At 36.6% G+C, this 24,524-nt stretch overlaps 1 protein-coding gene across 2 annotated transcripts in view; it reads right to left on the bottom strand.

The window, feature by feature from the left end:
* Positions 1–24,524, bottom strand: part of LOC107572397 (SH2 domain-containing adapter protein F-like) — a 110,980-nt gene that overhangs the window by 77,957 nt on the left and 8,499 nt on the right. For both annotated transcript variants that reach the window (XM_016258833.1, XM_016258835.1), the window contains exon 2: positions 12,194–12,326. In XM_016258833.1, the coding sequence (XP_016114319.1) occupies positions 12,194–12,326 (133 nt within the window). The remainder of the gene's footprint in view (positions 1–12,193; positions 12,327–24,524) is intronic.

Here is a 24,524-nt window from a genome sequence, read left to right as displayed (position 1 = left end):
GAGAGAGAGAGAGAGAGAGAGAGAGCGAGAGAGAGAGCGAGAGAGAGTGTGTGTGTGTGTGTGTACCTGGTATTTATCACGTCATGGGGGCCAAATGTCCCCACAAGGATAGTAATATCAGTAAATTTTGACCTTGTGGGGACATTTTTTAGGTCCCCATGAGGAAACAAGCTTATAAATCACACAGAATGGAGTGTATTGAAAATCTGAAATAGCAGAAAGTCTCCTGTGAGGGGTAGGTTTAGGGGTAGGGTTGGTGTAGGGCAATAGAATATACGGTCTGTACAGTATAAAAACCATTACGCCTATGGAGAGAACCCATAAAACATGGAAACACAACACGGATTCATGCAAATTCACTCAAAAAGTTGGTAGTAAGGTATTGTGTTGTTGTTTTGAAAGGAATTTATACTTTTACTCAAGGATGCATTAAATTGATAAAAAGTGACATTACATATATTTATAATGTTACAAAAGATTTCTATTTCAAATAAATGTTGTTCTTTTTAACTTTCTATTCAGCAAAGGCTCATAGAATGATTAGAAGCATATTATACTGATTTCTGAAGATCATGTGACACTGAAGACTGGAGGAATGATGCTGAAAATACAGCTGCACATCACAGAAATACATTACATTTTAACAGATACTCACATAGAAAACAGCTGTTTTAAATTATAATAATATTTCACAATTTAAAAAAAAAACATTTAAACATTTTTTAAATAAATGCAGCCTTGGTGATCAAAAGAGACATTCAAAACATAAAAAAACGTACCAACCCAAACTTTTAAATAGCAGTGTAAATGAGAGGAAAAAAATAATAAATTAAAACTAGAAACAACAGCTGCATTTTCGGTAGTATACACATATACACTCCATCTTATATGGAAATCATTATTTTTTTGGTCCCAACATAAAGTTAATACAACTTAACAAAACATAACCTATTCTTTGCTGGGAGAAAAAAAAACAGCCTACAGCTAAACTGATCTGGTCTGGTGGTTTTACAGGGTTTTTGGGCTGAAAGAAGCCGGCTAAGACCAGTAAAGCACCTCAGCCTAGTTTAATCTGGGTTTCATTTACTCTGTGTCACACTTGAGTTCATGTTACTAGCACAGACGGAGATGAATAAAGATATAACATCTCTAAAAACACTGCTTTCAGTGATTCTTCATCTGGACTGAACAGAGAGGTTTGCTTTGGGATTAAAGTGGATGCAGGTTTATTGATCCACATATATTTATAATGTTACAAAAGATTTCTATTTCAAATAAATGTTGTTCTTTTTAACTTTCTATTCAGCAAAGGCTCATAGAATGATTAGAAGCATATTATACTGATTTCTGAAGATCATGTGACACTGAAGACTGGAGTAATGATGCTGAAAATACAGCTGCGCATCACAGAAATACATTACAGTTTAACAGAGATTCACATAGAAAACAGCTGTTTGAAATTATAATATTTCACAATTTAAAAAAAAAACATTTAAACATTTTTTAAATAAATGCAGCCTTGGTGATCAAAAGAGACATTCAAAACATAAAAAACTTACCAACCCAAACTTTTAAATAGCAGTGTAAATGAGAGGAAAAAAATAATAAATTAAAACTAGAAACAACAGCTGCATTTTCGGTAGTATACACATATACACTCCATCTTATATGGAAATCATTATTTTTTTGGTCCCAACATAACATAAAGTTAATACAACTTAACAAAACATAACCTATTCTTTGCGGGGAGAAAAAAAACAGCCTACAGCTAAACTCAGGCTGATCTGGTCTGGTGGTTTTACAGGGTTTTTGGGCTGAAAGAAGCCGGCTAAGACCAGTAAAGCACCTCAGCCTAGTTTAATCTGGGTTTCATTTACTCTGTGTCACACTTGAGTTCATGTTACTAGCACAGACGGAGATGAATAAAGCTATAACATATCTAAAAACACTGCTTTTCAGTGATTCTTCATCTGGACTGAACGGATTAAAGTGGATGCAGGTTTATTGATCCGTGAAATCCAGCAGAGACCATCAGATCCCTGAGCTTCGACTGTAATGTGCTAGCAACAGATCCCATTCACTGAAAACCTGCTCAAGATCATTCGAACACTGCAATGCTAACTTAACATTAACATAGACCTTTATTTATCAGCTATTCAATGGGCTGTTAAATACCCTTAAACCAGCATAGGATGGTTTTTAACCAATTGAACTACATTCAAATGAAAGTTGATGAACGGATAAGTACCCAAAATCCCAGTAAAACCAACAAAACAGACAAGACTAACCAGCTGGAGACCAGTTTAAATGTTTATTTGTTCAGCAGGGAACCGTTACACAGAACTGGAAAGTGTGATTCATTTTACTGTAATGATTCATTTGGATGGAACAAACATTGAGTACAAAAACAACTCACTGTTCCCAGAAGTCCTCTTACATCTTACCTGTAGTGTGTAAACACTGCTTTTAATCAATGTTTTCAAGTCAGCTACAGAAAATAGACAATAGGGTGTTATTATTTTTGTAGGTCATATTTAGCACAATTGTATGCTTACATTTGATTCAGTGGCTCCCACTCAGATCTGCACTGCTTTTGAACCAGATATTTTATAATAAATGTGGGTTAAATACTTTTAAAGTTTTCAAAAGGGTAGTTTAACCTACCTTTAACTACTCTGAAACCATTGCTCACCAAACTACTCATTATTTCAAGTATTCCCCAAACACTTACAGTTTCCCAACAGAACTATTAGTAAAATCTGTTGACTTTAGCAATCTTTGTTGCATTATGTGTCAATGGTGACCATTCAAAAATGGGGAAACAGCACTTTTCAAGTGTTTTCTCCAAAGTTTGCATGCCTGTAACTCAAGAAGTATTAAAGATATCTTAATGCCCTTTTAGATATTGGGTCTTCACAAACTTTGCTTTTGGTATCTTCATTTTTAAGGCCCTACACGGTTCGGTTCCAGAGATACTGGAATTCCAATATGGCTCCAGGAGTAAATCGTTAAAATGTACACATTCTCAGTGGTCAAAAAACAAATGTGGGCCAGTTTGCAAAAATATGACACTTCTTTTCTTTTAAAGAGGAATGTCTGAAGAACAAATAAATGTTGAAACTAGAGATGTATCTCATTTACATCCGTCAAAGCAACTGCATTGAACATACCAGTCTGAGTGCCATAAATTCAGAAAGAAAGAAAAATAGCAAAATCAAAAATTTGAGCCGGGGATGTTTTTGAAATGTGGTTGATTTGACACGGAATGACCCAATTAGCTGGATAATTTGACTGGAAAGCGTCTCTGAGATTGACACAAAGGCGGTCCTCCCGTGTCCCATCATGCATTGTCCTGTTCTCTCATCAAGTGCGGTTTCATGCTTTCTTGGATCCATCTCCTTATTGCAGAAACTGGTTCTGGGCTGGCAGAGGGAAGTGTTGGTCAGTTTCTATGAAGATTCATATACTGTATAATGCATAGTGAATGTATCAATAATGCTTACTGATACCATCTATAGAATCATCCATTTCATCTCTTCCTAAATAATTGTGAACACAACATATATTTTATATAGCTTGCCTATTAACTGATACAACTGTATTAGAACACATTATATAACAGTTACAGGCCTCTAATATGACAGGTCAAGATCTTCAGCAAAGACAATAATAAGTGAAAAAAAAACATCTTAACCCAGCTTAAACTGGTTCACTTGTGTGTGGGCTGGTTTTAGGGGATTTTGGTCACTTTTCATCTGGTCAGGCTGGGAGGCTTAAATAGGGCCCTATGAAATCTGTTTTATTTTTTCCCAAATTATGTTTTTTTCTGTTTTAATTTTTCTGGATTACGTTTTTTTTCAGTTTTTAATGTGTTTGTTTGACTGGTTAAATTAAATTTCATTAATCAGAAAGCATGTCTAATTAATTGAAATCATGAAACTTACAATATTAAACAGCAATTTATTAAAAGTTTAACAAAAATTAAATTTTTAAGGCCCTATGAAATATGCTTTATTTTTTCCTTAAATTCAGTTTTATTTTTACCAAATTCTGTTTTTCATTAATTTTCTGGATTCCATTTTAATGGTTTAATTAAATATTAATAATCAAATGCATCTCTAATTAATTGATTTTATTTAAAAAATAGAATATTTTATTTATTTATTTATTTCTAGAAATACTGTTCTAGAAAAACATTTTTCTGATAAGTAATGTTTCTAGTAAATATTCTTTTAAAAATAACGTTTTAATAATCATTGTATTAGTAGTAGTAATAGTAGTATCATTACATTAAGTCATATTTCTGTCACGATTTCTTCAAGTTAAATCAAACCTTTATTTTGACGGGTTGCTGTGAAGACCTTTAGGTTTCTGTTTTTATATGATATTAAGAAAGTTTTACTCAAAGAAACGGCTAAATGCTGATGAAGTGACTCTCAGAGCAGTTCTAGAGATCATGTTCATGTGTTTATGTACTCATATATTGAGAATTCATATAAATAATCTAAATATATGTACTTTAGTAATATGTACTAAAGGATATGTATATTATGAATATGGTACATGTTGCCTGTTTTAGGGTTAAATGGTATTTTGTCTGCTTAATATTCAAAGACACTAGTCCATATCTTGTTTTGATTTAAGTGTACTGACCTACTTTTGCTGTATCCATCCAAAAAAATGGCAAATTCCATGACATTCCGCGTTATACAGTAAATTCTGTTTTTATGACTGGATTCTGTGATTCCGTCTGCGTTTTACGCATCATGGAAATCACAGGGCCCTAGCTTAATCCAGTTAAGTCCATTTTAAACCAGCATCTCTCTGAGCTCATGCGCTCATCACATTACAGGAGCGATACATCACTCAGTGAGTGGGAGGACTGATACTGACCTACTGCTGAGGACACTTAATAGGCATCATGCACAGACACTACCTGGTGCCCACTATCTGATCGCACGCATCTTCCAGGAATGTGAGTGTTAACACTTCCACGCTCCGCGGCACAACGGAAGTGTGTCATCACTCCCAAATACCTTCACTGCTATCTAAACACAGAGTGACATAAGCAGAGCGCTGTCTGTACACGCTCTGCTCCACGGCCCTCAGTGAACATCACAGAACATGCAGCAGCTCGCCTGAGCGCAAAGACATGGGAAACGGAGAGAGTGTGTGTGTGTGTGTGTGTGTCAGTGAGAGTGTGTGTGTGTGTGTGTGTGTGTGCGTGCGTGCGTGTCAGTGTGTGTGTGTGTGTGCGTGTGTGTGAGTGTACTATTAATTGTGACAAATGAGGACATAAATGTGTATAATGACAAAGGTATGACAGGTATTACAAGGAGAAGGTGACTTTTCAGGACATTACCCCATGTCCCCACTTTTCGAAACGCTTATAAATCACACAGAATGGAGCGTATTGAAAATCTGAAATAGCAGAAAGTCTCCTGTGAGGGGTAGGTTTAGGGGTAGGGTTGGTGTAGGACAATAGAATATACGGTCTGTACAGTATAAAAACCATTACGCCTATGGGATGTCCCCACTTTTCACAAATGTAAACCTGTGTGCGTGTGTGTGTGTGTGTGTGTGTGTGAGAGGGAGTACGTGTGTGTGTGCGAGTGTGAGTGTGTGAGTGTGTGTGTGTGTGTGAGTGTGCGTGCGTGCGTACATGTGTGCGTGAGAGCGAGTGAGTGAATGTGCGCGTGTGTGTGTGAGTGAGTGAGTGTGTGTGAGAGTGTGTCAGTGTGTGTGTGTGTGTGTGTGAGTGAGTGTGAGTGTGTGTCAGTGTGAGTGAGTGAGTGAATGTGAGTGTGTGTCAGTGTGAGTGAGTGAGTGAATGTGAGTGTGTGTCAGTGTGAGTGAGTGAGTGAATGTGAGTGTGTGTCAGTGTGAGTGAGTGAGTGAGTGTGAGTGAGTGTGCGAGTGTGTCAGTGCGTGTGTGTGTGTGTGTGTGAGTGAGTGAGTGAGTGTGTGTCAGTGTGTGAAGGCATGAGTGAGTGGATTAATAAAAGCTCTCTGATAGAGGGACACATCTGCAGGGCACAGGACACACAGCAAAAACACCCACTCTGATCTCATTACAACACACACACAACTCTTACAGCTCTTTATAGGAAACTTTTATATAAAAAATGATTGCAGCATCATGCCGTTTTCCTCCATAAAGCCACTGGCATGATACAATTCTTAAAATTTACTGACCCAATTTTTTGTTGGTTTTTTTATGTTTGGCATTATTGGACGGATACAGCAGAGAGACGGGAAATCCCACTGGTCACAGAACAGAGTTAAACATTAGTCAGTACTGTTATTAGTCATGACTTCAGACAATTTTAACAATGAGCATGAAATGAAAGTTCAACCCATCTATTTTTGTAAATGCATCATATAAATCTTACTACGAGCAATTCATCCATGCATACGTTTCGATAATTTTTTTTATTTTTAATCAAAATGTCACAACTGGATCTTCTGGATAAATCATTAGTCTGATTAAACTCCGCACTTTTAACATTCAAATCTACTTGCATCCAATCAGCAACCAGTACACTGAACCAAGTCCCTCCCATATTTTCTTTTATTTTTCAATAATCCGTTTTACTCTCATGTACGTCACAATACAGAAGAAAAGATCTGTCACTGCTTCCATTACACTGCAACTGTAAACACCTGAGCCTGTTTGCAACTTATGTTTTTTTTCCTCTCAAAACGCAATTTTATACAAGTAGCAATTTTTAACAATGCAGCAAACATTTTTAAATATCTTGAAAAAATACTTTAACATCTTTAAAGCATTAACAGACTTGCTTCTTTTGTTTAATACATTTGGCCAAACTCTAGAAAAGACGCTGCTGTCTATGACTAAAGCGCAGCGGGTTAAGACACCAGATCTCTTCCTGTTTTTAGTAAAGAAAACGCTGCACTTTTTAAGAAAAAGTTTTAAAAATGACGTTATTAACTGGTATTTCTCTACTCAAACCTGTTTCGGAACTGTAATAATATAGAGGAATGCAGGAACAGAAATGTTCAAATATCATATATAGAGTATACAGAAATATAGAGTGAACTGATTGCAGGTTTTTTTTTCAGTTTTCAAGCCCTTGTAAGACATATTGTCTGTATTACGCTATAAAACTGACAGAATAAAAAAAAAAAGCGGAGACTTTGTTTTATATTAAAAGTACCAACAGCACAAAGCTTACTGCTATTAACGTGTGGATGGCGCACCACAAATAATGAATGCGTTCGAAGACGTGACATATTTCCAAGCATACTGTCCCTGAGAGTATATGACACATGGTATGATTTCTGCTAATAATCCCATATATTAAAATCAGTTGCCAGGCCACCGTAATTTCTCCCATTGCTCCCAATCTGGGAAAATCAAACATTTGCATGCGCAATATAGGCCATCTCAAAATATTATAACTTTAATCTTGTAATTTCTATGACTTAATTCTCATCATTTTTTTCTTTATTCTTATTATAATAAATATAATAATAATAATAATAATATTATTATTATATATTTTTCTTTATTCTTAAAATATTATGACTTTAATCTCATAATTGTAGATTATTTATATATATATATATATATATATATATAGAGAGAGAGAGAGAGAGTATCGCTCAAAAGTTTGGGATCAGTAAGACTTGTAATCTCTTCTGCTCACCAAGGATGCATTTAATTGATCAAAAATACAGAAAAAAACAGTAATCTTGCAAAATGTTATTACAATATAAAATAATGGTTTCTATTTTAATATACTTTAAAATATAATTTATTTCTGTGATGCAAAGCTGAATTTCCATCATCATTACTCCAGTCTTCAGTGTCACATGTTCCTTCAGCCATTAACCCCTACAGGTACAAACAGTAGTGATGTTTTATTTATTTCTTTCTTTGTTTTTTTATTGTATAGTTCATATAGTTGTATAAAATATGGATGAAAAAGCTCAAATTAAATACCAGTAGCATAATAGATTCTCTGTTGCACAATACTCTTTAAATATTTGCATTTCCCAATTTATTTTTCCCTAGAATAATTAAATAAGTATGCTTTATTTATATATGCACACACACACACACACACACACACATATACAACACTGACACAAAGCAGACTGAAGACACATTCTCACACACTCCACTAAACCCGAGAGGTGAAATATTGGGGGAGTGAGAGAGAAAGCCTGAGTCAGCAGACGCTGTGAAACTGCAGCTCAGTGAGAGAATGTGCACTGAGGAGGAGAAGAACACCGATAGAGACACCAATCACAGACTTAAGAGCTCTCCTCAAACCTGCTCCCTGCATCACGACCTCCCCCTGAATGTCTCGCGCTCCTCATGCATCCAGTGCGTGTGTGTGGGTGAGGAATCTAGTCAGAATGACCATGAATGTGTGTGTTTGCATAGCACAGAGACCTTGGGGATTGTGGGAAAGTTCTGGCATGGTGAAACGTGTCGCAGAGACGTACGAGTATCATCACACACGAACAATGGAGCTCAGGCTGACAGGTCACAACAGCCTTACAGCCTTCCTGAAACTCCAGACGTGTTTAAACACATACAGCGGCACAGTGAAAGTGTCTCTGTTAGTTTAGTCTGCGTGAGTGAGTGACAGAAAGAGAAAGGAAGGGGGAAATACAAGAGAAATTGCTCACTTCCTTTAGTTAGCAAGATATTCCACACACAGTTTCGAAGGAAACGGCAAGCACACTCACACATTAATGTGATGCAAGTGTGTGTGAGTGTGTGTGGGAGTGTGAGTGTGTGTGTGGGAGTGTGTGTGGGAGTGTGTATGTGTGAGTGTGTGTGTGAGAGAGAGTGTGAGTGTGTGTGTGTGTGTGGATGGGTGTGTGAGAGTGTGAGTGTGTGTGTGTGTGTGTGAGAGAGAGTGTGAGTGTGTGTGTGTGTGTGGATGGGTGTGTGAGAGTGTGAGTGTGTGTGTGTGTGTGTGAGAGAGAGTGTGAGTGTGTGTGTGTGTGTGGATGGGTGTGTGAGAGTGTGAGTGTGTGTGTGTGTGTGTGAGAGAGAGTGTGAGTGTGTGTGTGTGTGTGGATGGGTGTGTGAGAGTGTGAGTGTGTGTGTGTGTGTGTGAGAGAGAGTGTGAGTGTGTGTGTGTGTGTGGATGGGTGTGTGAGAGTGTGAGTGTGTGTGTGTGTGTGTGAGAGAGAGTGTGAGTGTGTGTGTGTGTGTGGATGGGTGTGTGAGAGTGTGAGTGTGTGTGTGTGTGTGTGAGAGAGAGTGTGAGTGTGTGTGTGTGTGTGGATGGGTGTGTGAGAGTGTGAGTGTGTGTGTGTGTGTGTGTGTGTGGGTGTGTGTGTGAGAGTGTGTGTGTATGTGTGCGTGCGTGCATGAGGGTGAGAGTGAGAGAGAGTGTGTGTATGTGCACGTGTGTGTGTGTGTGTGTGTGTGTGTGAGAGAGACGACACTACAGCAGTGCTGGAAATACTGATGGGGAAACACCAACACATTCCACACAATCCACAGAAAACACACACACACACACACACTCTCTCACTCTCACACTCTCACACACACACACACACACACTCTCTCTCACTCTCACATACTCAAACACATACACACATACTCACACACACACACACACACACACACACACACACACACACACACACACACATCCCATTAAGTATTTATAGATTAATCTCCTGAAGCCTGTCACGAATATGTCCCGATCATATTTCACTCCAAAATCAAAGAATATGAAGTCTATTACAGGACCACTGAATTTTTTTAGTCTACAATTTTGAATTTTGACAATATTTTCATGATAAATTAAACAACCCCAAATTTCAGTACTGTAATGTAATATGCACACATTGATCTTAAACTAAAAAGGCGGTATGCATTATGTTATTATACCAAATTGTTATAATGTTTAAATACCAAATAAATAAACAAACACGAGTAAAAAAAAACAGATTTGTAAGGAATGTGCCAATTGTGCATGTAAATGTAGACCCAGTACCGAACAAAGACAAATCAATCTAAATGTTCAAAAATAAATAAATAAGGACAGCATTTAGACATTAAAGTAACGAGTCAATAATATGCCAGCTTCATCTCCCCTTCTGTTTAGAGAGCTACGAAGCACATCCAAGACGCATTCATTTATTAATTTATTTTCCCTATGTGTTCTGTGACAGGACAGATGGCTCCGATGAAAAGATGAATATATGAAAAAAAGGAAGAAGGGACAGAGTCCAACTGTAAAAAAGCTAAAATGTCCAGCTGTCCTGCTCGGAGGTGATGGCGTGTTATGAAACATCAACCTGAACCTGAAATGATGCGCTGAGCTGATTTACGAGACGCAAACTAGCTTTTGTAACCCAAAGTCAAACAAACAGTGCCACAATGACTCTAGTGTTGGAGTCACGCTGAGTCAGTGAATAAACTGTGAAGTCATCTGTTCAAACTGAGAGAGAGACAGAAGCTCAACCAGCTAAAACACTGCAGGTTCCTCGCACCGATCAGCTCACCCAAAATCTGGCTCTATCAATCAAACATTCACACGCTTGCGCATCTTTAAATATGGCACATCAACATGCAAAAACACAAATGGGTCATTCTGTGTCAAAGCAACTAAACTCCACAAACTTCCCATGGCTCAATTTTTGTTTTGTTTTTGTTTTTTCAAAAGAAAGGCAAACATACATAATTATGAAAGCCAAAATATTAAATGTCATGGATGTATATTTATATTTACTCCACTATTTTGTAGCAGAGGGTAAAAATGACAAATTTTTAGATAAGTTACAGGGGGGTAAAAATGACGCTAGAAAGATGGCAGCATCAAGTTATTTTTACACAGAGATTGGTAGCTCTATCAGTATAAGCTTTTGTCTTTTTCAATCGTTGTTCATTATATGCCAATAGTGACCGTTCAGAAACGGGAAAAAGCACTGTGAGGTTCTTGGAGTATGGCTCAAAGAGTAAATTATTATTCTGGACACATTTTCAGTGGTCAAAAACCAAACGTGGGTCACTAACAGAACTAACAATACCATGCTTCTACAGCATTTCCTAATATCAGTCAACATTTACTTAATATTTCCTAATACTTTTTAAAAATCAAAAGTTGTTTTTTAACTTTAGTCAGTGCAGTGTGAACGAACGTGAACAAACAATAAACAATTATATTTTTACTAACATTAACAAAGATGTTTAAAAAAACATATTGCTCATTGTTGGTTTGTTTGCTAATACATTTACTAATTAATGAGCCCTTTTTGTAGTGTTAGCTATATTTTTAAGTTGTACTGTTTATGGACTACTTTTATAGTCATTTTAAGGTTTAAAACAACATGTGAGTGAGTGAGCGAATAAATGGCACAATTTTCATTTACGTTAACAACACAATAGTTCTGCAGTGTCTCAGTCTGACCTTGAGAAACACTGTTTATCCTGCATCTGCATGGTCCGTTTGTTGAGTAATTTGGTTGGTTGATCTGAGCTAACAGCACCAGACTGCAGCAAATCAATGACAGATCGCCTCTCCATTGTTTGAGCCACGCTGAGAGGAGGAACACAGCCACTTCCTCTTCAAAGCCTATAACAGCGTACACAAATGGCCAACGGCGTCCTTGTGCATGCATTCATATGGTTGTGCCCTTGTATGTGGACAAGAGACCACAGCACCTGACATATGAAGACCGTTTATGGAGGTTGCACTGTATTTACCAGACTCTAGACAGCTCACATAAGGCTGCCGTCTTCATTCGGACAGGTGAGATGATTTCCTCGAGCACTACTCCGCTCACGCTGGGCTAATTGCTGCCACAGACCCATGAATTTTGTCTAAACAGAAGCACCGAGCAGCTATTTCACAATGCATAAAAGGAAGCCATCGCAATCTGCAAGACCTAATTGATTGTTGTTTTTCTGTTTACAGCACTAACCGGAAAACGAAATACAGAGGAAATTAGACACGAGTACTAAGAAAAAACACATCGCATTTAATGGAAGTCATGTTTAATAACAAGAGTAAGACTTACTAAGCGTAAACTGAGCGAGATCCCATGGGCCTAGTGCACACATTTAAACAGGTCCAGATGCATTATCACGCTTGATTATACTCTCCCAGAAGCCACTTCAGAGTTCACAATCATCAAGCTGCACAGCACAAAAGATGATGCAGTAAATTACTGCGGGAAAACACCGTCATCTTACCAGCCATCATCTTCTGCGCTTCGTAGGGCTCCATGTAGCCGTCGTTCTCCGTTGGCTTTTCTGTGACCGTCTGGGTGCCACCCGCCTGGTCCGCTGCGTCAAAGGGGTCGGCATAGTCCTCTAGGATGATGAGCTGCAAAATGAAAGAGAAAAAGCGTCATTTAAATTAGGGCTGTCAAATGAATTAGCCTACATCATAGGCATTAGGCTGCTTCCAAAAATCAAATTGCATGTATACAGTATCAGTAAAGATATGTCAATATCAAGGCCTATATTCATTTAAAGGTCTTTTATAAATGGAACAGAGAAGTGCACTCAAATCTGGGTTACCCTGTGAGAAGAGAATCAGAGGATGAGACTCATTTCATTCTCGCTCTTTCATTAATTTATTTCTATCCCACTGTTCCTCTCTCTGCAGGAACAGGACTCACAGGATGCTTGTAGAAGGAGGCCGTGGTGAACAGCACAGAAGGTAGCCCAACTCTCTCTTCAGTCACATGTACAGTAATTATAAATTCACACACAAATACTCTCAAAGATTAGTCTTGTTAGCCTTGTCTAAGAAAGTCTTGTCCATTCTGTATTAAAATTTGGCCAATAACTGCTCACTTAGACTGTAATACTTAGCTAAATTGAATGACTTGTATGACCAAAAAGATATGTATTATTAATATTATACCGATATTAAACAAAGACAAATTGTACAGTGCTACTCAAACTCAACTCATAAACTCAAGGTAATTAATTAATTTCTGAGATTCTGTTAATGTTCTAGTCACAACTCCCATTCATGTTTATTGGATGATATTTAGAATAAGTTAGAACCTACCATATTACATGATCTGCTTTGCTTAATTTAACCAAATCCTATCTGAAGGACAGCACAGTTTTCAACAATACTGGGAATTTGTCATCTTCTATCGCAGTTTTAAACTGTGGTAACCCACAAGGCTCTGTTCTAGGTCCTATTTCATTTTCACTAAACACGTGTCCTTTGGGCTCAGTTTTTCTCAGACACAACTTTTCTTTTTTAACAAATCCATGCTAATGACTCATACTTGTCAAACCACTCAAACCAGGTGAACATATAATCATCTACTGTACACAACCCATAAATACTGGCCTATTATCATAGTGTAATCCACTTCATATTCATGTGAAATATGTATGAGACGGTCAGGGGACTATGGGTGGTTTGTGGGTGTGCCGTCTGAGGCAGAGTCTACTCTAAGACACACAAAGAGAATCAACAGAAGAAGTATAAACTTTTCCTCTCTGCTCACACAACATTGCACAAATATAGGCTTTGGCAGGCAGACACATTTAATTGCAGCCCTGTTCTTCTCCTTTTTCTAAAGGGTATTATGGTAATTAGATGCACATGACCAACACTCTGAGATTCATTCATTACCTCGAGACTGTTTGTCAAATTGGAATTTAGTCTTCTGACACCACAAAGCTGTAATCAACGACTCGGTGCTTCAAAATACACCAATTCAAGGGAGGATGTGACAAAACAATAAGCTTCTATACAAGGAAGTGTTGTGCTGGAATACCAGTCATCCAACGGAGCATAAACTACCAGCAATACAAAGATCTATGCATGTGTGACGCCAACCATGCAATCACACACTGCATTCTGCAATGTTAATGCCAAGTCATGTTCAAGGAACTGTGATATTCTTTCACAACGTGGTTCATTATTAAAAAATTATGAATGAATAATTCAATTTAGTATAATGGCAATACTACAGTATCTGCGGTTTGAAATGAAACATGCCGGTGATTTTACCTCCAGCAAAAAGGAAAGAGTTCAGTGAGATGGTGCCATCTGCTGTGCTGGTCCCTGGCGGAGGTTTGGACTTTGAATTTGGACACTTCTCTGTATTCCTCTGGGGCAGAATGTCCACCATATGAGATAGTTTGGAGCAAAACAAGTGCAGCAGAAGCTGGGTCACACTAAGCCATTCACTCTATACACAAACTAAAACAAATGCCATTCATCTCACATATTTCACATTCTTTGTAGAAAGTCAGTGTGTGTTTTGGAAATGAATCTCTGTAATTGTTCTCTATGGTCTGTGGTCAAAGAAAGACAAGAGCATTACCATAATTGGAGAACTACAAATAGACCTCAGCCACACATAAAAGGAAACCTCAATGTTACAGTCACAACATTTTGATTCATGTGTACTGGATGATATTTCTAATAAGTTAGAACCTAACATAACACAGGGTCTGAAAGCCCCATCTTTTCTGTCAGTATTGGGAATTTGTCTTCCTCTCCAGCTATTGTAAACTGTGGTGTCCCACAGGGCTCCGTTCTAGGTCCTGCTTTATTACCACCACTGCATGCGTGTCCTTTGGGCTCAGTTTTCCACAAACACAACCTTCTTTATTTTTATCAGCTCTGTGCTAATGACTCACAGTTGTCAAACCACTCAAACCAGGTGAACGTCATCTACCTTCCACACTTACTGCCTGGAAGAAGTTCAATCTTGGTTGGTAAGGAACTTACTTTCTGATGATAAGAGGGAATGCATCTAGACCTTTTAAAAAGTGCAACTGATTAAATTCCATTTTGATTAATGCTCACCATGTTATAACAGTAAAATATACTTGCTTTTTCTTCTTTCTAATTGTAACTCTCCCTATATAGGAATCTCTTCGCACCATCTGTCCTTCCTGCAGCTCTCCAGAATGCAGCTGCCACTCTTCTGACAGACAACATGAATGAGGATAATATTACACCAGTCTTGGCTTTCCTCCACTAGCAATACAGCACACAATTGAGTTTAAGGAGTTACTGTGTGATTTTAAGCCTTTGCATGGCTTACCACTATGCAATGCTGATTTTCTCCAGGCTTTTGAGATATTCATTTACATTTATACATTTGGCAAACCTTTTTTTAACCCTTTTACAGACAGGTAGTCCCGTCTCATGCCACTGGTGGACACAATGCATTCACTCAAATCAGGCCGGTCAAGCAAACAAAGCTCCACAGAATCAGTGTTTAAAATGACATTTTTCCAAAAAACAACTTAGAATTGGTTTACTTGCTGCAGTTGCTTTACATAAAAGTGGAGAGGAACAAGTATTTTACCATCAAAACATCTACACTCTTTTTAGAAAGGAAAAACATCTACATAATCTAAGATCCAAAATTAGTATTTTAAAACTAAGTTTGCTGGAAACCCTGCATTTTTCTAAGTTTAAGGTATGAGGGGGCTGTAGCAGAGCAGGAACAGCGAGGCCATCATCATCATCTCTATGTAATTACAGGCTATTCCTCTGTGTGCTGTGGGATTGAGACAGGGGACGAGACCCAGCATGAACATAAACTCCAGTTTACTTTCCTACCACAGATAAAGTTCCTGCAAAACATCACCGTTAATCACAAACTTTAATGGCACAGTGATAGATGTTAGAAACAACAGCTCTACAATTCATTTCAGAATCAGAGCTCGTTGCTTTCTGGAACTGCCATGTTCACTCCCCTCATCCTTTCCAGTGTTTACAGAGGGACGAAAGTGAACCCAAACCACACCAAACCCTGACTGCAGCTAAAACCAGAAACCAGCGTCAGAGAGAGTCAAACACAGCAGCACTTTATGGGATCAGACCAAAGTATATACACTATACTACTCTTACCACTTCTGCAGTGTGTAGTGTGAACACTGTGCACAGTATGTCTATTTTCATTAAGCATGCATTACCTACAACAATTTTTGAAAGTATACAGCAAAACAGACTGGACAGAAGAGTTAAAATTCAAAATGTCCCAAAATGCAATGCTCTCTACTTGACCATGTAGTAAGCCAATGTGACAAATGAAACAGAAGTTAAGTATGATTTTAATATTTCTGAGAATATATCTAGACGCCACTCATAGTGAGCTCATGTGATAACATTGTATGCATTTTCTAAAAAAAACTATTTATTACTTGAATTTAAAATTATATATAAGGTCATTTGTGTGTGCGTGTGTATATACAGTGGGTACGGAAAGTATTCAGACCCCCTTAAATTTTTCACTCTTTGTTATATTGCAGCCATTTGCTAAAATCATTTAAGTTAATTTTTTTTCCTCATTAATGTACACACAGCACCCCATATTGACAGAAAAACACAGAATTGTTGACATTTTTGCAGATTTATTAAAAAAGAAAAACTGAAATATCACATGGTACTAAGTATTCAGACCCTTTGCTGTGACACTCATATATTTATATATATATATATATATTAGGGCTGTCAGTTTAATGTGATAACTTAATTAGTTATGAAAAAATAACGTGATTAAAATATTTTAACGCTGTTTTTTTTCTCTTTTTTTTGGGCTGTCAGTGTTCAAGATTGACTTTAAATTCTGATTATGGCTAAAGGGATAAGTATTGTACAAGGGAGTCAAAACTCGGTTAAATTTGTGTCATGGAATTGTAAAGGACTTAATGCGGCTGTAAAACGAAGTAATATTATGGCTCATCTTAGAAAATTAGGCGCAGATATTATTTTTCTACAAGCGATGCACTTGAAAAATGAGGATAGGTTCCAAATCTACCCTCTGGGAAGCATTTAAAGCATTTATTTCTTATAGGTTCTCAGTTGACAGGCGGAATAGAGGACAAAAAAAAAAGGTTAACAGACAAAATATTAGCAGTAGACCGTGAATACACAACCTCCCCTTCATGAAAGAAAATAATTTCTCTCCAAACAGAGTTTCAGTCACTTTCTGCTTCTGAAACAATACATTTTTTAAAACGACCTAAAACTATTTTTTATGAACAAGGAGAAAAAACTGGCCAAATTCTTGCTCGGCAAATTAAAGAAGAGTCTGCGTCGCGGCTGATCACAGAGAATAGAATGGATTCGGGACAAACTACCCAAGACCTTCAAAAGATAAATGATATTGAATATTTTAAACATGTTGGCTTGATTAGCATGTGACAGGTGGACAGCAGATGTCCTCTTGAGTGAATCACGCCATCAAGGTATTTCTCAAATATTACCTGGCTCAAATACCACATACTGTAATATCCCACAGTTATAGAGCCTCTACTAGCTGACTTTATGCTGGAAATGCAGTCTTATCACAAAGCAAGGACAAGCAACCGTCAAACAGAGGACAGGATGGAGCTGATATATTTATAGCCATCTTTCAATCTCACATGCGAAGCCAGTCAAAAAGCATTTTCACTGTTGTTAATGCTGTGGTTTCAGTGGGGCTGTTTTCGCTCTGAAACACGTCAAGGTCAGCCTTCAACTCCCTGAGTCCACAGAGCTCAAAGCACCATTATCTGAGTCTGACACGGAGGCATCCAAAGCATTAATACGCTCTCGAAGAGAGAGATTCGCCCTCATACCCGAGCTCATTCAGTACTAAAGCCATCCAGGTCAAATAAGCATAAAGAGAGAGAGAGAAAAAACAGTATGCAGTACAATTTTCAGTATGCAAATGTCAAGAGTAAAGACATTTTAACACAAAACGGACTAATGAATCTGCCTAAATGGCTAAAAAAAGAGACAAAAGAACACCTTGACTTCGCAGACGAATTACAGTGAATTTAATTTCTTCGAAATGCCATATTTTTGCATAACGCATATGAAATGAACATAGCTAAGAAGTTAACATAATGGAATTTATTAATTGATTTATTTATTAACTTCTTTAGCAAACATTGTACTATAAACTAAGATATTTTCAGACACTTTACCACTAAATGCACTAATGAATAATGCATGCGAAATTAACGTGTGGAAGTTAACGGATTTTTGTTCACATTTTTAAACATACATTAACATAATCAGATATACTTCATTCACGGTCCCCTGGTCACTCAATTTTCTAAAATGTATTTGAGAACACTAAACTCTCAGTAGGGCTGCACAATTAATCAAATTTCTAATCGCGATTACAATTACGGATGCCACAATTACGTAATCGTTCAAAGCGGCAATTAATCTTTCAAAGTCCACTTATGCATGCTTAAGATGCGTTTTTCTCTTTCTACATGTTATCTTAAGGGTTTTTCACATTGTTTTAATTTTAGTATAACATTATAATACCATTCATATTTGTACTTTTTTATATTTTAAACAAGAAAGCAATCCGATGTGTAGTTGACGTTTGAGGCTTAATACTACAGAAACGCACTAAAGGTTTTTCAGTTCGAGTGTTTTCAGCTTGTTTACTTTCCTATAAAAATACGGCATGCAGTTGCATTAAACAACGGTATAAACATCATTCAATGTAAATTGTGATAATCGTTATTAATAGTCGCAATTACAATTTCAAGGGAATAATCGACAATTATGATTTTTGCCATAATCGTGCAGCCCTAACTCTCAGTCATTTAAAGGGTTAATAAGGGAAAGGCTAATTATATTGAAGCAACAGCATTTCTCATATATGCAAAGTTTGGGTGATTTTCAGCCGTCCTCCACTCAAGCATACTTAACAAGCTGTTTGTGCTGAACGAGGAGAGAATAATTAATGCGCTGGGTGTGTCGTGAGAGGCAAACGCTACACATGCCCTTGAGGAACATGGTGAGAAAAACAGCCCTAATTACTGCTCTCAGATCAGCCGCACCAATCCACAGACACAGTAAACCTGCTGTAAGATCAGGAGGCTGAGCTCGTTTAGTCCAGCAACGACACTACAGTACAGACCCGAGCAGAGAAAGACCCATAAAATAAAGAAATAGATATATGTATTACTGTATTTATTATAAAATAAATTAAATCCAATTTTACATAGTTAAAAGTCAAATATAAATGCATTAAATATTTAAAGAAATTATAAAATATTTTACATATATCAAATAAATATATACTTAGATTATATTTATATTAAAGTAAAAATACAAATTAAAATAAACATCCACGTTATGTTTCTGCTATTATATAAATTGCTATTTTTATAAACTAAATAAACAACTAAATTAAAAACAAATTAAAATATATAAATAACTAACACTAGCTTTTCTAATCTTTTTGTATTCTGCAAAGCAGGCCTCTAACACTAGCTTGCGCTATTCTTTTTCTATTCTATCCGTTTTCTTTTTATTTATTACATAATTTTTAAAAACCCTTGCTACGTGTGCTGCGTTAGTCTAACTGAGACTGATAGCACTCGAGTATCGTTGCTCTTTTGTTGGTTTTGATTGCTTCTATTGTCATCATTTGTAAGTCGCTTTGGATAAAAGTGTCTGCTAAACGATTAAATGTAAATGAATCGAGACGCTCTGAGATGCTAAAAACACCAGATCGTGAGCTGCTCACGTGTAAATGAACACAGTGCCGTGCTTTGCTCTAAAACATTTGTGATTTGAAGCCTCTTCCATTTGTGACCCTGCAGCATAAAAGCAGTCTTAAGTCGCTGAGGTATATTTGTTATATTTTTTTTTGAAGACAAACTACCTCAAATTAAAAAAAAAAAGCATTTATTTAAAAAACAAAAATTTTTAAAATAATGGTCTATATTATGTTTTTTGGTAAAAAAAAAAAAAAAACTACAGTAAAATTATTATAGCCAATTAAAATTATTATAGCCAAACTGAAGGCACAACTTGAAACACGCTTGCATTTCTTCGGTCTCAATGCATCCAAATTCAGCTCACGAAGCGGGATGATCAAACATCCTCTGAGGGTCGTAATTTTACTGGAGTCCACAAACTGTGCTTCTCACACAGTTCAGATGACTGGTTTTGTGGCTTGCAGCAGATCCACACCTCCAGAGATATTCCTGATAACACTATCCTGACAGAGCCTGCCGCTGATGATTTACGTCCGGATCCGCAGGGATCTGAGCGGCACATAACCTAATAGGACCCGAGGCTTAGCGGCACGATTGCATTAAGGGTCGTTTCAAAGGGGCCCTTTCTGCTGCTCTTGTGCTTCTGCTGCGAACGCTTTGTAAAGCACCGATCAAATCTAATGAGGAGAGCCCTCTGAGAGGACGAGCCACAACACTACAGCAAAACCAGAGCGAGAGAGAGACTAAACCAGAGCAGCAAACCACATCCCTGATCTGAAGTGATTTTTCTGTCACTTGGAGAAGTTGTTACGCAGCCATTGATCGTGTGTCAGGAGTCATTCATCATCATCACAGACTGTTCATGAGCACAGAAGAACCAGAACCTCACATCTGCTCTCATCAGCTGAAGACTCATGCTCGTCCATCGGTCCTCAGTTCTGCTGCTTCTGTCACGATGACCGTCACAGCGGCCAGAGACCCGACCGGACGCGACTCGCTTTTAATACAGTGCAGATAATCCAGATTAAACACTAGAGGACACGCTTGACAAAATCCAATTTCCTCTGCACCTCTTTTTCTTTCCCACAGATTTGAGTTTGAATTTTAGAGGGAAAGGGAGGCAGATGCAGCAGGGATGCTAAAATATAAGATGGCATTTTTATAACGCATGCACATATTTCAGAATATACTTATTTTAGCATCAGTTGCAAAATAATATTTGTGGATCTGTGTGCACTGATGAAATGTCAGGATTATATTTCAACCCAAAATCAAAAGGAAGTCAAAAGAAAATAAGATTTTTTTTTTTATAAAGAACACAGAGCCTATTTTTAGGACCACTAAGACTGCATTTTATAATATTACTTATTGATTCTATTATGGTCAGTTTTTTTTTTTTTTTTTTTTATACTGAAATGCACAAAAGTTAATTCAAAAAGTTAATAAATTGGATTTTAAAAAATGTTGTAGAAAGTTTGTTTTTAAATAGCTTGATTAAACCAGGGTTATTATTGTTAACTAAAACTACGCAAATATTGCAAATAGCATGCAAAATAATATTTGCGTATCTGTATGCACTGATAATTCAAGAAATGTCAGGGATATTTCAACCCAAAATCAAAAGGAAAAATTGAGAGATTTATAAACAACACTGAGCCTATTTTTAGGACCATTAAGACTGCATTTATTTAAGATTTATTTATTTATAATATTGCCAGCTTCTCATTACTGCAATGCAAATAAAAAAAAAAGATTTGTAAATTACAATTTGCATTAAAAAAAAATTAAATAATGTTGAAAAAAAAGTCCTAAAAAAATAATTTAAATTTTCCTCATGCAAAATACAATTTCTTATATTTTTGATTTTGGAGTGGGATATTTCGGAGCATGAGATTTGCTTGTGTGACACAGGATAAGTTCTGATTTCGAGTCAGAAGCAGCTTGGCTGCGAGCGACCGGCGCTGAGATGCTGGAGAGGCGTGTTAACCACTCCCTGTCTATTTCAAGGGGCAGGATCCGACTTGCTCAGTCAGAAGGGATTGTCAGGGAGCCGTAAACACTTCCTGTCAGGAAGAAAGCACTTCCTCAATCCTGGAGCAAAAGCACTCAGACTCCAGAGAGAGAGTTACTGCTTTGACTCGAACTAAACCAGGCCTATTACCGTTGACTAAAAGTACAACGAAAATAAAACAACATATATAACAGTATATCAATAGTAGATTTTTTTTTTAAACTCAATATTTCTCATGTTCATGTTTTTATTTAATTTAATTTAAAATTTAATTTTAGAAATTTTGTTGTGGTTTTGTTTTAATTATATTACAAAAAAAACAAACTTACTAATATATTAAAATAAGTTAAAAAAAATAAATAAAATGTAACTCAAAATAAATTCTAAATATTAAATGAAATTCAATATTATATATATTAAAAAATAACGCGATTAAAATATTTTAACGCAGTTAACGCACTGGCCCCGCCCCCAGACCTGTATGTCATCTTACATTTCCCTGTATGCGTTTTTTCTCATATTTATATCATATGACAAGCGACATCATACCAGCAGCGAGAGCAATATCACACCAGCGCTGTTTTTGTCACGAAGACCACGAGTGCAAATATGATTTTATACAACAGTTCAGTAAATAAGAAGTTAATATTGTGTTATATTTTAAACACAATATTGTGTGTTTTTGTTCAATTTCGCCAACGAAAATATTACCTAAAGCCACAGCAGAAAAGTTGTGCGTCTTTAGTTTCTGAATGAGTCCGCATTTTGAACGAATCGTGTGAATCAATGATCCAAAGAGAGAGCCGTTTACTGAATTCCTGAATGAATCAGCCGTTTGAACGAATCGTGTGAATCAATGATTCAAAGAGAGCCGTTTACTGAATTCCTGAAAAAATCAGCAGTTTGAACGAATCGTGTGAATCAGTGAATCAATGATTCAAAGAGAGAGCCGTTTACTGAATTCCTGAATTAATCAGCCGTTTGAACGAATCGACTCATAAAGACATTTACTGCCACCTGCTGGTAGTTTTAGTTTCTTCTTTAGAGTATCATTACATTTATAAAACTAAATAAATAAAAACATTAAAGGGATACTTCACCAAAAATAAATAAATAAATAAATTCTATAATTTACTCACCCTCATGTTGTTTCAAACCTAAATGACTAAATTTCTTTTGCACAACATAAAAGAAGGTATTTTGAATACTGTTGGTCACTAAGCTGTTTTGGTCACTAGTGACTGGGGGATATTTGTAGCAATAGCCAACAATACATTGTATGGGTCACAATTATACATTTCTCTTTTATGCCAAAAATCATTAGGATATTAAGTAAAGATCATGTTCCATGAAGATATTTTGTAAATTTCCTACCGTAAATATATCAAAACTTAATGTTTGATTAGTAATATGCATTGCTAAGAACTTCATTTGGACAACTTTAAAGATGATTTTCTCAATATTTGGATTTTTTTGCACCCAAACTCAAATAAGACAGCGACATTGTGCCATTTCCACAGGTTAAGTGGCGAGATCAGAGAGTGTTTTATTTCTCCCACAAGAACCTGCAAACATCTCACCACGCTGCAATATTCCTGAAGGAGAGACATTCAGACCGAGAGGAGGAAAGCCAAGCTCAGGCTCAGAGGAAATGAAGAGGCTAATTACACAGGCTAAGAAACATTCATGCAGTCTCAGGCGATCCAAGTCATTTGTTCTAGCAGCACGACTAGAAATACTTATTTTATTTCTATTGTGTGCCGTCCATGGTAGAGCACCTCAGGATGCCAACTGTTTCTGTTTGCCTTGTCCATTTAAACAAACATTTTTCATGACTCGGTGCGATGGAGCATCACGTGGTCTGGGGAAACAGCATTGTGGTCAATCTCAATTAAGGATTGCAAAGCTGTAATTAATTCAGAGTCAATCACCACAACACATTTCACAATATGTTTTTCCCACCACAAACTCCGGCATTGCTTGCATGCAGAAAAGTGCTTTACTGTCAGTAAGCCGGCTGGATAGTTTCTGTTCTTACTGACTACAGAGCAGCATTCTAGTATCACACTTACGACATTTTTTAATCATTTTTATTTTTACACATCACATTTTTATTTTAGTTAACTTTTTAGTAGTAATAGTTAATTATTTGTATTGCCATGTTGGCATCTAAGGCTATCTTCAAGACAAAAACTGAGTTGGAATAATACAAGTAACATTTTTTTATTTTTAACATTAACATTTCTCTTTAACTAACATAAGAGGGTTTTTTTAATCAACATATGATAACCATTCTAAAATCTTTTCTGGTTAAATCTTACTAAACAAGTCCCTGAATGAGTGTAATTCATATAAAAAAATTCTAGTTAACTTTTCAGTAACTTTGTGTAATATTTTTGTAATTTTTAGTTGTTTTGAATATATGTTTTTATTTTGATTACACTCAATTTTTATTTTTACACTTCATTTTAGTTAGCTTTTTAGTAATTTTGTTTTATCGTTTTAGTAATTTTTAGTAGTTTTGTTATTTTGTTTTAGTTGTTATAGTACATAAATTAAATGTCGCCTTGCCTATCTGATATTAAAGGGGTTGTGTTGTGTTGTGTTGTGTTGTGTTGTGTTGTGTTGTGTTGTGTTGTGTTGTGTTGTGTTGTGTTGTGTGTTCACTGAAAGCACAAAGCAGTCATCACTGATCACTCTGATGCTGTGGAGTTTAATGAAAGCGTGTGAGCGACGGCAGACTCAATAGAGACACGCATGCCTGCAACACTCTGTCTTTCAGCGGAGGTCAAGCACCTTCTTCAGACATTCAATTAGGAATCGTTCACATATCTGCACACGCTAAACAACACACACACGCGGTTACCATAGAGATGCATCCAACTCAACTCAACTGTACTCAACACATTCAAAGCAATGAAGAGAAAACTATTGATTCTCTGCTGTACTTCAGCTCAGATAATTAACTAGCTCGCTGACAATATGAATGATGTTAGTTCAAATTAATTTAACTATTTCTAAAGTGATAGTTCACCCAAAAAATCACTTTCATTATATAAGGGG

This window comes from Sinocyclocheilus grahami, unplaced genomic scaffold (genome assembly GCF_001515645.1).
Source record: "Sinocyclocheilus grahami isolate Dianchi unplaced genomic scaffold, SAMN03320097.WGS_v1.1 scaffold1745.1, whole genome shotgun sequence".
In the NCBI taxonomy this organism is placed as follows: Eukaryota; Metazoa; Chordata; class Actinopteri; order Cypriniformes; family Cyprinidae; genus Sinocyclocheilus; species Sinocyclocheilus grahami.
Note: the sequence above shows the minus strand (reverse complement) of the source record. Positions and strands in the feature narration are given on the sequence as shown.